Consider the following 13557-nt stretch of genomic DNA (forward strand, 5'->3'; position numbering starts at 1 on the left):
ATTTATGTAAAACTCTAGAAAGTGCAAACTAATCCAAAGGGACAGTGGTGGGTCTGGGTGGCCTGGGAGGGGTGTGGGATCTGCTTGTGAGAGGTTTTGTTTGCTTTTTAAAGGGGTGCTAACAGTTTCAAGGATGACAGTTGGAGCGAGCCCTGTCCCTGGCCATTCTTTCCTCCTAGCTGCCCCATTGTGTGTGTGTGCTGCCTCTGTGTTGCCTTCGTGGAACACGTTTTCTGCCGGCTGCCACAGACACACCGAGTTTCTCAGGATGAAATCTTGGGTTAGAAGGGACTGTTTCTCCTGAGACCTGTTGCTTAGTCTCAAATCCAGATTCCCAAGACTTGTCCTGATTGGTTTAGCCTGACTCTGCCCATCCCTAATCTAATTCACTTGGGGAGGGGGAGATTGGGGGAGGGTGGGATTATATAGTCCAGACACCCAAAAAGCGTTCACCCCTGTGAATATAGCTGGGGGAAATAAACTCACTTATACTAGATTTTGGCTTGGACCCAATTCAAAGAGAATAAATCAGGCTTGTTTCTTGTTTGTTTCTGTTTTTTCTTTCCAGCAAAATGTGTTTCCCAAGGTAAAGGTATATCTGGGTTGTTTATGAGATGTGAGTAGAAAGGTGTTTGAGAGATCAGGTCAAGGAGTGAATATTTAACATCCCCACGCAGACTTGCACCTGTGGTTTCTGTGCTGTGAGGCACCTCACTTGTCTTGGTTCCTCAATGCAGCGCCTGCGCGGGAAGGGCCTGGCTTGTCAGTGGTTTGTTGCCTTGAACACGAGTTGACCACTCTGCACCCTAAGGGTGGGCTCTTGAGCACCCTTGCTGTGCAGACCATGCAGAAGTTCCATTTCTCCATGACCTGCATGCACAGATTTTCTTTTAAAAATGTAGCATTTGGCCTCTTTCTCAAAGAGAGTCTTTGACTAGGGGCGCCTGGTGGCGCAGTCCGTTGAGCATCTGACTTGGGCTCAGCTCATGATCTTGTGGTTTGGGAGTTTGAGCCCCGTGTTGGGCTCTGTGCTGACAGCTTGGAGCCTGGGGCCTGCTTCGGATTCTCCCTCCCTCTCCCTCCCTCCCTCCCTCCCTCTCTCTCTCTCTCTCTCTCTCTCAAAAATAAACATTTGAAAAAAATAAGTCTTTGAGCAAACACACTGTATTTTTTAGCATCGTTTTCATCTTTTCTCAACATTTGATGGTCTTTGGCACCCTATCAATTCTTTCCTGCTTTTGTTCCGTTTTCCTTGTTAATATTTGAATACATATTTTAGGTAGAGAATTTACCGCTTTTCCCTGAGCTTCCTGGATAAAATAATCAGTTTTTAGCATTGGCACATTTTTCTTGTTGTTAAGGTTTCTAAGCTGGTCTAAGACTTACATGTTTTAATTATAGTTGTCTGCATGTCATAGAGATGTTTGGCAAAACTTAATCCTGATCAGGGCGTGTTCTTTAATGGTGCGTCTGATACTCAAACGTGTGCTTGGATGAGAAGCAGTCAGTGAGGACAGCGTCCTGCTGTCGGCCTGGGTGGTGTCGGGGAGGGGTGTGGGGTGTGTGGCAGAGGGCCTGGTGTCGGGGGGGACAGCCCGGTAGGGATGGTGAGGGGTCAGTAGGGCCCAGCGTGGGCGTAGTGGGGGGCTTCGAGCCACAGGGAGGGTTCTCATTGTCTTGAGTCCTGGAGCGCAGTGTGACAGGTCACTCACAGGATGGGGTCAGTCAGGACCCCTCAGAAGTTGATTCTCCTGGAGGTGAGGAATGGAAGCAAGTTGAAGGTGGCAGTGAAGATTGTCAGATGGGGCACAGCAGCAAGCACCACCCCCCCCTTTATTTTTACTTTGGCAGCTTTGTTAAAGTGTCGAGGGCACAAGGACACTGCACGCCTCGCACGTACACTCTGACTCTGTCGCCACACCCAGAGTTTCCCTGGGCTCCTTCCCCACGTAGGTCTGCTCCTCACTGGGTTAGTTTGCATTTTCTTAAGTGATGGGGATGGAGTTTGTGCTGCTCCTTCACTCGGGTACTGGCGCTCAGTCATTCCTTTGTTGCCGACCCGTGTTCCGTCGCATGGACATACCACGTCTGCTCCCGCTGAGGGACATCGGGGGGGGGGGTGGTCTCCGGTTTGGGGCTGCTACAGATGAAGCGGCAGTGGACGCCCGTGTGCCCGGCTGTCTGTGGACGAGCGCTCTTGCTGCTTTGGGTTGAATGCCTAGGTGTGGAATGGCTGGACCCTAACTTTCTAAGGAACTGCCAGCTTTCTGAGGTGGTGGCCCCTTCTCACATGGCCCCCACCCCGCAGCCGCCTTCGGTGTGGCCCGGCTTCCTCATTGCAGCCGTCTTCGTGCCAGACCAACAGCTTATCAGTCTGTGTTTTCCTGACGACTTTGAGGGTCTTTCAGGGGCTTATTTGACAAATCTTTTGCCTATTTATCGGGTTTCCTTCCTACTGAGAATTTGAGAATTATTTGTATACCCTGGATACAAGTCCTTTTTCAGATAAATAATCTACAAATGTTTTCCTACCTGTGACTTGTTCTTTTAGTATCCTGTGTATTCCTGAGATAAACCTTTTTTTTTAAAAAAAGTCACATTTATTTTTGTACACCTATTTCGTTACATACAATTTCCATATAGGAATACTCACCTCCGTAAAATGTGGGTTTTGCCTGGTGATGGTCACCTCTGCAGTCAACGCAGTGTGTGTCTCCATCACTCTAGGAAGTTGCTGGTGCCCCGGTTGTGGCAGCTCTGAGTTGCCTCCTGTGCCCACCCAGCCTGCCTTTTCTGGAATCGGTGCAAATGGAGTCATGTGGTGTGTTCACTTTTGCATCTGGCTTCACCATGTACGGAGTTCTGCTGTCCCTTGTCCCCTACTCACTGGCTGGTGGCCACTCGAGCCCCTTTGATGTTGATGTGTGAACACAGGGCTGTTTCTGTCGGGACACAACCAGCGGTTGCTAGCGCTTTCTGTTGTGTGTGTTTGGCTGCTGGAAGTTTCCCTAGCAGATTTCTGACATCTGTGGTTCTGTGCATCCTTCCTGAGATGCATTTTGTCGCATTTTGCTTTCCAGTAATTTGCACATTCCTGTCATACAAGTTCTTCGCACTAAGGAGCCCTCAGAGCAAACCACCTCCTTCTCTGCTTCCCAGCTCAGTGGACGGCACGCCACCCACACAGCTCTGCCGTGCTTCTCCTCCTGTGTGCTTCCCCGTATCCGCTTGGTGACCTACTTCTGTCACTTCTGTGTCCCTAATAGCCCTCAAATGCTCCTCGTCCTGCCGATCCCCTCAGCCACCCCTTTGGCCCAGCTCTTACTGTCCCGACACCGGCCAAGCCCCTGCTGTCCACCCTCTACCGATGCCCCCCTGCAGACCCCGGGTGCTCAGGGAGTGCTGGGCACCGGGGGGGGGGGGGGGTGGCTCCAGTCCTGTGTGTTCCCCACGCTCAGCCATTACCTGGTCCCGGGGCTCGGCCAGAACTTAGGTGGCCAGCCTCTGTCTGTTTCTTCCTGTGAGGCCACTGATCATGGATGTTGGCCTGTCTGGCAGTCCCAGGGACCCCTTTGGTGATGGGGGTCCAGGGGTTGCATCTTGGCTCCTTTTTCTGACAGCTTTTCCACTGTCCTGATTTTTCTGTTTTTCCTCCTGACATTATCTGTTTTCTCACTGTTAGAGGGTCTCTCAATCCCTCTCACCTCTGGAGAAGCCCTCACTTTTCTTTCTTTCACATCCAGAGCAAACATGTTCCCGACCCCACCCTCTCCAGTCTGGCACCGTGTAGCACACACATGTCCACACGGCACCTGTGTTCACCTCGCACATGTGCACACACGTGCCTACACAGGTAACATCTATGTATTTCCCCCTCTAGGCCCTCTGTGCCATCCACTTTGTCTCTCAGCCACCGTGTAGCACGTGGCCGATGGTTATGTCCATGGCGGGGTTGTGTGGATGGCGTGGCAGATTTAGACAATATGCATAATTGATTGGGGGTCCCAGAGGCATGACGTGTAAAGTGCATTTTGGAGTAGGTGATGCAAGGGCGTGGCCTACAGTTCATAAGGTGCAGGTGACTGTTCTTGCGGCGTCCTAGTTCCATCCCTGCGGCCCCATCAGTTTCTGGTGTCTCCTAGAGAGGTTCCGTTTGTGTCACACATGTGGGTGTGTGGACTTCCTTCTGTGCACACTGAACAGTGGCACAGCTTTCGTGCTCGTCAGCGGAGCACTGGTCAGAAGGTAACGTGTGGCTGCGAGGAATCAGGCAGCATCTGGGTTTACCGTCCCGCACAGCAGATTGTGCACGCCCCGGGCTGACGTGCTGCACGTACACCACGCATCGTCTCCTCGTCCTGTGTCACGGGAGCGTCCCGTATGTGCACGTAGGGTGTAAACTGCATGCTGTCCCCTCCTGGCCGCTGGCTTCTGTCTAGTCTTTCACTGTTAGAAACGATGTGAAGTGAGCATCTCTGTGCTCGGTATCTCTCACCTGTGTGATTATATCTGAATGAATTAACACAAGTGGAGTTGCTGGATCTTTATGTTTCAAGTTCCCTGGATGATGCCCGTCGTGGTCCATAGAAGCTGCATCAGAATGGTGCTCACAGCAATGTTTCTAGATCCTTCTAGATCCTTCCAACAACAGCTACACTCCCCCACCCCCCTGCCCCTGACTTGGGCAGTCTGACAGATGGACGGAAGTTTTCTTTCTGTCTCCCATGGAAGGAGGCTGAACGTGGGCTGTGTCGATTTTCTTCTCTGTAAATGGTCTGAGGATTTTCCTACCAGGTGACGGTGTTTTCTTATGGATTTGAAAGAAGTTTATTTTAAAGAAGTCTCATGTTTGTGATAACAGTTGCTGGTATTTTTTCTGAGTCCATTTTTATCATTTGACTTTGTTTATGGTATGTTTTTCTCGGCAGACACTTTTGCTTTTTGGTTTTGCTTTTGAATGTACCAGTCTTCATGGCTGCTGGGTTTTGAGTCAGAACTAGAGAGGCCTGTCCCACTTGGAGGTTCTTGTTTTTAATTCTCCTACGGTGTTTTCACTAGATGTAACTTTTATTTGTGAGGCATAACTTACACCCCATCCGCTGTCCATGGATGAAGTGTATATCCCAGTGAGAGCTGACAGTGCGGGTGCCTGGGTGACTGGTGCCTCCGTCAAGTCGTGGAGGGTGAGCCGCCTCGGCCCAGTGCCCCTCTGCCTGTCACTGGGCTGCTGATGCCTTTTGTAGAAGGTCTCATGAGCGGGATCAGGAAGGACGGACGCTCGTGTCGTTATGTGTGTGTGTGTGCCAGTAGCTTGCTCCTCTCTCTTGCTGGTGTCTTCTGTCTCGTGGTTCTTCTGCAGCTCACTGTTAGCTCACCCGGTCTAGACATCTAGGCTGTTCTGAGGTGTTGGCTGTGATGAGTACAGCTGCCGTGAACCTTTGTTTGGACGTCTTCGTGTGGACGTGTAGCCTTGTTTCCCCTGGGCAAATACCTGGCAAGGGGATTTCTGTACATTTAACTTGAAAAGAAACTGCCAAATTGTTGAAGCGGCCACACGGCTTCCCACACACGTGTGTGGGGGCTCCCACCCCTTCCCGCCTCACCCCTCTGATCTCTCTTTTCAGCACGTTTATTGCCGGCTTTCCTGAGTACACTCAGCCAATGATAGACCACCTGGTGACCATGAAGATCAACCACTGGGATGGGTAAGTTTTGTGTCTTTGTGTTTGTGTAATTTTGTGGTGCATTGTACCAGATCATCTGTCAAATAAGAACTATTTTCTTCCAGAGAGGAAGTTAAATTGAGGTAGGCCTTTAGTACATTTTCTCATTGTAGAGTTTGTATTTTAAGATAACTTCTGAGGAGTGATAGGAGTTCGGTCTTCATGCCTGACGTGTTGGTTAATGGTCTGTGTCCAGTTTTCCCTCCGGAGGCCTCCGTCACTTGTGTCAGGTGTGTCAAGGCCCCCGTGGGGACGCTGCCGTATTGCTGTGTGACGGAGGGCAGGCTGCCTCCTGCGGATGTGAGGAGCCCTTCCTCAAGCGCTCCCTGGATGGCCCCCTCCTGCCCGATGCCGCTCCGTGTGGCCGTCTCGGCTGCCTCCTGGAGGCGAACAGGCTTTTGCGGCTCTTTCCTGACTGCGTAGCCGTTTCTAGGCATCTTAGCATTTCACAGGCAGTTAAGTGTCTCTTTGGAGGGAGGGCTCCCAGTGCAGTCCAGAAAACAAGAGAGCCCATGCTCCCCACAGCTGTTACTGCCCCTGGGAAGACGAGATTGATTTTGTCATGAGAAGGCTTGGTACGGCTGTACAGACTGTAGATCTGAAGGATGGCAGATGACCGTTGTATGTCTAGAATCCTGCTTTTAGGGTGGGTGTTACTTGCAGAAAGCTCTTTCTGATCTGCTGGGGAATGTGGTCCAACCTCTGCCCCGAGGACCACGGCCACGTGCCGGGAAGCAGCCTTGGTGTCTGCCGCTCGCCTGGTGAGGCGGGGCCGTCCTCGGGAGACGGGTGCGTCTGTGTGCCGCTGGAGTAGGTGTGGCCTCTCTCCCGGGTCCCTTGCAGGCGATCTTCCTGAGTTGTGTGGGTTTCTGACACTTGAGGCATAGCTGCAATACCTCTCATAGAGCACAAATCCTGTGCACTGAGCCTGGGGGAAATTAGTTAATTAACCTGTTAGTCCATAGGGTATTTAAAGCCAGAATTGCAAATGTGTTACCTGTGGTTTCAGACTCAACTCCTGAGCTGTTGTCAGGACGCTCATTTCTTCTTTCAGTCCTGTTGGTGAAATGATGAAGTAGGGTTCGAGAGCGAATGGCTAAGAAAGAATTCTCGAGATGGTTTTAGTGCAAAAAGGTGGTTTTACTAAATAAAGCACGGGGACAGGGCCCGGAGACAGAGCTGCACTAGGTTGTAAAGAGTGACTGATTCTATACTTTTTCATCAGTGGGGGGTAGGGATAGCATCTGTCTCCAAAGAATTTGGAGCAAGGCTTTCAGGACCTTGCGGGGCTACTGTTAAGGTTACTTTTAGTGTTTGGGGCGCCTGGGTGGCTCAGTTGGTTAAGTGTCCGACTTCGGCTCAGGTCATGATCTCACAGTGCGTGGGTTCGAGCCCTGTGTCGGGCTCTGTGCTAACAGCTCAGATCCTGGAGCCTGCTTTGGATTCTGTGTTTCCCTCTCTCTCTCTGCTCCTTCCTCGCTCATGCTCTGTCTCTCTCTGCCTCAAAAATAAAATAGTGAAACATTTTTAAAAAAATAAAAAAAAGGTTATTTTTAGTGTTTAATGGAACATGAATGTTAAGGTACCAGGACAGCCATGAGCTGGGTGGCTGTGGCCCCATGCAGGCTTGGGTTCATTTGGTAAAGTCTCCAGTCCTCATTTGTTACAGTCAGGGGGTCTTTTTTGTTCATTTGTGTTTATTTTTATTGGTGGTTTTGACTAAATGGGTAGTTGACACTTCTGTATTGTCTGTCCCCTCTCCATGAGTTGGATAAAGCTGGAATCATCACAAGGAAGGAACTAACCATTTTCTCCGTCGTGTCCCCCAGAGTCATCAGAGAGCTGTCTGCGAAAGCTCTGCACAACCTGGCCCAGCGAGCGCCTGAGTACAGCGCCACTCACGGTAGGTATGCTCAGACCCCCCTGCTGGTGCCACACACGAACGTGTGTGTGCGCACGGCAGACGCGCAGGTGCACACAGCAGGCAGGAGCTGAGGACAGGCCACTGTAGGGTGTGGAGGGCTGAGAACGACGTTGTGTTTCTTTCTTGCTGAGAAGTGTGTGAGTGAGGAACTGGGCTGTACTTAATCAGGGGACAGAACAGAACCAGCTGCCGTGGCCTCTCTGAGGACGGGTGCTGTGCGCATGGCAGTCTGTGTGCCCTGGGTGCAAGGCCCATTACCGCAGGGAACCGATGGATTGAGTTACATATCTTACGTATTTCGGATGGCAGCTCCCGGCTGTGGGAGAAGCCTGCTGTGCTGTTTCCCGACCTCTGGGAGAGGCCTGAGCTTGGGCCCCCTGCGGGTGGTGTAGCTGCAAAGTAGAGCAGCCAGGTCCAAAGGGACTACATCCGTTATCATTAAGGAAAGAACCCATATTCCAGAATAAAGATAACATTTGGTTTCAGTGTGGGGAGCCATGTGCAAATTTCTTTAAATCACGCTTCTTCCTGCTGACTTTTGTTGGGGTAACTAGTGGTTGAATTGTGGCTTTTCATTTGGAGTTAGCGACTTGACTTCTGCGTGCCTCTCACAGGCCCTGGGGCTTAAGATGGAGCTTTGGGGCTGTTAGTTCCTGAGGGGCTTTTAGCTTCACAGTCCGTGGGTTAAATGTGCTGTCAGGAGTCTGTTATTTACCTGTAATCGATAATCCTCATGGCCTGAATGAAGGGGTGCTCAGCCTTGTCCTTTCTTCCCAGTCAAAGAGCATTAACAGGGTGAGGGGTTTCCCTGACTCTTGAACCCTGACTGCTGCCAGCTGCCTCATCTGAGCGCCTATGTGGGATGCCTCTGGCTTGGATGCTGTTTGCTCTTCCAGCCTCCACAGCAGTGCATTTGTGCGTCAGGGAAGCTGAGGCTCAGGGGCATGTGATTTCCCACGCTGGTGTGGACGTGGCCCCTTGTCTGCACTCTACCAGGCTCTAGGGGTCTTGGGACACTGCTTTCTGTCCCCAGAGCACCAAAGGCATAGAGGCTTCCTTTGCTCTGGGCAGGGGAGGCAGGGCTCCCGCCTGAGTGGGGTTGTGCACGACTGTAGGCTCCTGCCGCTTGGCCTCCGTCCTGCACTGTGCCCAGGCGGAGCCACTGCCGGCCACTTAGCCACGGGAGAGACCTGGTTCTCTCTCTTCACATGCGTCCCTGCTCTGTGTCTGGGGGACCCAGGGATTGGGAGGCCCCCCCCCCCCGCCCCGCCCCTCCTCACTTCTCTGGGTGTCTAGGAGGGTTTGGCATATTGCTCCAATGGCCCTTACAAAGGTAACTTTCCATGGGTACATCTCCCCCTTTGGATCCCGTCTGTGAGTTCAACACGTCCTCCTAATGCGCGCTCATTGACGTGTCCTCCTGCCCCTGTCCTTTGCAGTTCTCCCGCATCTGCTGTCGATGACACAGAGTCTGGATCTGCATACACGGCACGGGGCTGTGCTCGCCTGTGCGGAGGTCACCCGTGGCCTGTACAGACTCGCGGTGCAGGAGGACAGGTAGGGGAAGCACTGCGGTCCCATGGAACCACTGTGGTCGCGAGCCTGGAACCCCATCCATGTCCACCTGTGTTTATTTGTGACAGTGTCACTGAATCTTTGGGTCATCCCATGTTTTATCTGACGAAGTCTGTCAGTGTCTTCTCTCTGATGAGCTGTGTCTGTCTCTAGTGGGAGCCGGCAAGCGCCTGGCTGTTCAGTAGCTGTTTTCTTTGTTTCCTCATTGCTCTGGGGGTCTTGAGTTCGGTGACAGGAGCAGATGCGTTGTCAGAGACGGCGCCCAGTAGGCCATATGCTTGGTGGTCTTTGCTCACCTCACTTTTCATCGTTTAAAATACCAGAGAGTGTAAATGTAGACATTTCCCCTGAGGACGTCTCCAGTTGGCCGGTTCTAACAGAACGGGAGAGCACGTGGAGTTGGGTCAGTGGGGGAGCTCCCCGCATGCCACGCTTTGTGAGTTGGCAGGGCTGCTATGTGGATTTCTGCTTTTCTTTCTTGCACAAAAGTAAAAACTCCCGACAACTGCAGTGTCTGTAATCTGGTTCCTGGACACTGTTGTAATCCCATTGGCTCGCTCTGCGTGATCCCCTGGGGCCCACCGGGGCAGGTGCTGGCGGCAAGCACTGGGGTTTGGGTCCTGCTCGCCCCACTGCGCGCCATGGCTCAGGTACACAATGTCACACAGCCTTCCTGACATCCACGTGGGGGTGAAATGGCACCTGTGGGCCAGGCCGAGGACTCGGTGTCTATGGCAGTGCTCTCTGTGGTCGAGCAGAGGCCAGGCGCGAGCTGGAGCCCTGTCCCGTGCGGCCGCAGGGGACGCATGGGGCGTGACGGCGTGGTGAGGTGTCCACCAGGGCAGGGCAGGTCAGGGAGACCAGTGCGCGGGGTTTTCTTGGGGGTGGGATGTGGGTGGCCACTGCCTGGTGTGGACTAACGTCCCGGACTCCCGGAAGAGAGCAGGCTTCAGTGTTCAGCGCCTGTTCGTACAGTCAGTCTAGGCACAGAGTCCCCCTCGCGGTTAGGGAGTGGCGGGAAGCCCGCCTACGATCGGGTTCTTGGATGCTGGCCGAGTGCCTGCAGTCCTTTCCAGGGCAGCAGTGAGCCTGCCATGTGAGCTCTCATCTGGCCCCGGGGCCCTCACCTCAGCTTTGGTGGGCCAAGTCTCCGATGGGCGTCCTGGCTGCTCTGCGGCAGGCCTGGCTGCGTCCCCGTCCCAGGCCCTCCATCGTCGGCAAGCTGCTGCTCGGGAAGGTCCTGATGCCCGCCCTCCTTGAGGTGGACACTGCTGTAGGCGGGTAGCCCCTGCAGGTGTTTGGGGAGGGAGGTGCTGGGGCACCTGAACACGATGCAGGCCTTTCTGAGCCCTGGGCTGCCCTAGTGCTTGTTGTGCTCAGGATCTCAGCTGTTGTGTTTGAACCCACACAGGCCCATCACAGACTACCTGGATGACGCGGCAGTGCGGGGCCTGAAGCACATTCACCAGCAGGTCTGTGTGCAGCCCACTGGAGCATCCCTTTCTCCAGGTTTCCTGGTGCCCGCAAGCGTCTGCTGCCCTTTTGAGCTGTCTCCACCCTCCTCAGCCCTGTTTGAAGCCCAGAGTCTGATGACTGGGAAGATCAGTGCTGGGGCCCGTTGGTTGGAAGCAGCTCTCTTCCTTTGGCCTCCCTGGTGGCCAGCACCTGGGGGTTGGTCTGGGGTGGGAGGGGCCTGCTGGGGCTCATGCATGCGCTCTCCTCCTGCGTGGCCAGCACCTCGGGCGGCACAGGAGGCCGCTAATCAGGCCCATGCAGGTGACATGGCCTCTCCTATCTGGTCCTCGTCCTCCTGTGCTGCCCAGCTGAACCTGTCCCTGGGTGTCTAGCCATTCAGGCACGTTCCATGCCTTCCTGGACGTGGCCTGTGCTCACCGAGACGACACATAGAATAAGCACGAAGGCTTTGATTGCCAGCTGTGTCTCCACAGTGGGACTCGAGTCTGAAATGACACTCCTGTGTGTGCACGTCTCTGGGGGAAGGTGTGTCTGTTTTTGTGGGGCTTTGAGATCTTCAAGGTTCTGTGATTCAAAAGAGGTAAAGTATGAACTAAGGCCTTAATGCTACTGGATAACATCAGAGTCACTTACGAGGACGTAGACAGGTTTAGCGTTTGTTGTTCAGAATAGAGTTTGGTATTCATTCCGGGTTCTCTCTTTATAGAACAATATACTGTCTTGGTATCAGACTCCCTTCCGGTGTAAGCCATTGACTATGATTTTGGCAAATCCCTTCGGTCTACTTGGGGTGGTGAAGCACCGTGAGGCGGGGCTGTCTCTCATAAGGGGGACACAGGAAAGCGGGCTGTCGCCAGGTGCTCGCTGGGAGTAGAGTGGGCTCTGTGCTCAGGACCTGGGTCAGCTCTCCGGGGACACCAGCCTGAGAAATGCTTGCTGCATGTCCTCGTCCTTCCCATCCGGTGCCCAGTAGCGTTGTACATCTGCTGCGTGATTTTAAAAATCAATTAATTTTAATACCTAACTTTTACTTCTTTTAGCTTTACGATCGTCAGTTGTACAGGTAAGTGTCACCTACCCTACGTTCTCCTGTGTCTTATAGAGAAGATTCCTCATCAGTAAAGGTTGGGGTGGCCTGTCGGGGCTTCTGCGAGTTGCCCCCTCAATGCCTGCCCTATGTTTACTTGATTTGAAGGGCGTCACAGTCACAGGACATGGCTGGTGTTGGTAAGCTTTGGTGAGGTTTTCGTGTCCTATAAAGAAATGTGTGGTCCTATGGGCGCTGGGTGTTGCAGACTGCCACGTGGCTGCAGCCACAACGCCGAGCAGCCGGCCGGTCCTGTCTCCCCACCTGCGCAGACGGGGTCTCACCATGATGTCCTTGCTTGAAGGTCTGGCTTCCTTCACTTAGTGTGAGGTTGCAGAGAGTTGTCTGTGTTGCAGCGTGTGCCGTGGTGTTGCCTTGTGTCACCGTGTGCGGCTCAGCGGTGCACACGTGCTTGCTGTGTTGATCTGCCCGTCCGGTGTGGGCATTTGGGCTCTTCCAGCTTTTCTACTCGGAGTAAACCTGCTGTGAACGTTGGCGCTCAGGTCCTGGTGTAGCCGTGTGTTCCCACCTTTCTTGGGTACGCACCTGGGAGGCTGTTGCTGGGCAGGACAGCGCGGGTGTGTTTTTAAGGCCTGACAGACTCATCCCAAGGGCTGTGCCCCTTTGTCTCCAGCAGTAGCGGTCGGGAGCCGTCCCCACGAGAGTTGCATTTCCCTGTGGACTGGTGACTGTGGCACCTTCTCCTGTGCTGACTGGTTGTCTTTTGTCGTCTTCCGTAAACTGACCGTTCGAGTCTTTTGCTTGTTAAAAACATTCTGCGATCTGTCTGCTCCCTGAGCGGTCAGCACTCTACTATTCTAGATGTGAGCTCTTTATACACCTGCTCTCCCAGAGTTCCCCCCGGACTGAGGCTTGTCTGCATCTTTCTTAGTGGCTTTTTAACATAACCGTGTGGAGTAGTGAGTATGGGCTGTTCTCCTTTGTCCTTGACATGTTCCCCTCTTCCTGAGAATGCGGGGCCTGCTCTGACCTCTGGCCGGGGTCCCCCCTTCCAGAGCTTCCTGTGCAGAGAAACTTCTTTCAGAACTACTCAGGTGACCTTCCCACAGTTGGCTGGCATTGCCCTCAGCTGATTTGGCAGCTGTCCTAAATTACTTTAAGGTTGATCTTCTGTGCCTCTTTCTTACTTCAGAATCTCCTTTTCCGGGCAGCTCTGTCCATGACAGTCCGTGGACTGTTCCCATTAACAGACCCCTCTTCCCCCACAGACATCCCTGTGCTTGAGCCAGTGCATAAATGTGGGTGGGGCTCATCCGTGTCCCGTGAGCGCCTGTGGGATGTGGCTGGGTCTGTGCCGGGACCTTCCTTGGCTCCGTGGGCCCCATGGTTGGTGGAGAGATGCACCTGGGGTCCCAGGACGGTTCCGTAGTGTTGTCCCCTGTAGGTGTCCTTCTACTCTGGTTGGGGCAGGATCTTTGTGTTGCCCTGCAGATGATGCGCCTCCTGAGTGACTCACGGGTTCTGCGCCCTTCCCCAGTACGGGTTAGTGGACGTTTCACCAGCAGGACCTGGTGGAGCCTTGTGTATACCTTGATGGGCTGCAGCTGCACAGTGTGGCCTGATCCCAGGGAGGGGGGCAGCCTGGCCGTGTGTCCCGCTGTGGACGTGACCGCTCCAGGTTCAGGCTTTCCATGATAACAGGTGAGTAGGGGTCAGCACCTGGGCTGCTCCCCTTGGGCTGTCGACTGTTACACCTCCACTGTCCGCACCTGTCACAGCTGGCTTTCAACCTGTTCTCACAGCAAAGAGAA

General features: G+C 53.4%; 1 protein-coding gene across 3 annotated transcripts in view; it reads left to right on the forward strand.

Annotated features, from left to right (window-relative positions):
- TBCD (tubulin folding cofactor D) overlaps nt 1-13557 on the forward strand; it is a 159695-nt gene that overhangs the window by 111344 nt on the left and 34794 nt on the right. For all 3 annotated transcript variants that reach the window (XM_047094079.1, XM_047094080.1, XM_047094081.1), the window contains 5 exons: nt 5625-5705; nt 7553-7626; nt 9087-9204; nt 10634-10694; nt 11739-11761. In XM_047094079.1, the coding sequence (XP_046950035.1) occupies nt 5625-5705; nt 7553-7626; nt 9087-9204; nt 10634-10694; nt 11739-11761 (357 nt within the window). The remainder of the gene's footprint in view (nt 1-5624; nt 5706-7552; nt 7627-9086; nt 9205-10633; nt 10695-11738; nt 11762-13557) is intronic.

This window comes from Lynx rufus, unplaced genomic scaffold (assembly GCF_022079265.1).
Source record: "Lynx rufus isolate CCGP_SWC_20201006 ecotype Redwood Valley unplaced genomic scaffold, mLynRuf1.p SCAF_37, whole genome shotgun sequence".
NCBI classification, from domain to species: Eukaryota; Metazoa; Chordata; class Mammalia; order Carnivora; family Felidae; genus Lynx; species Lynx rufus.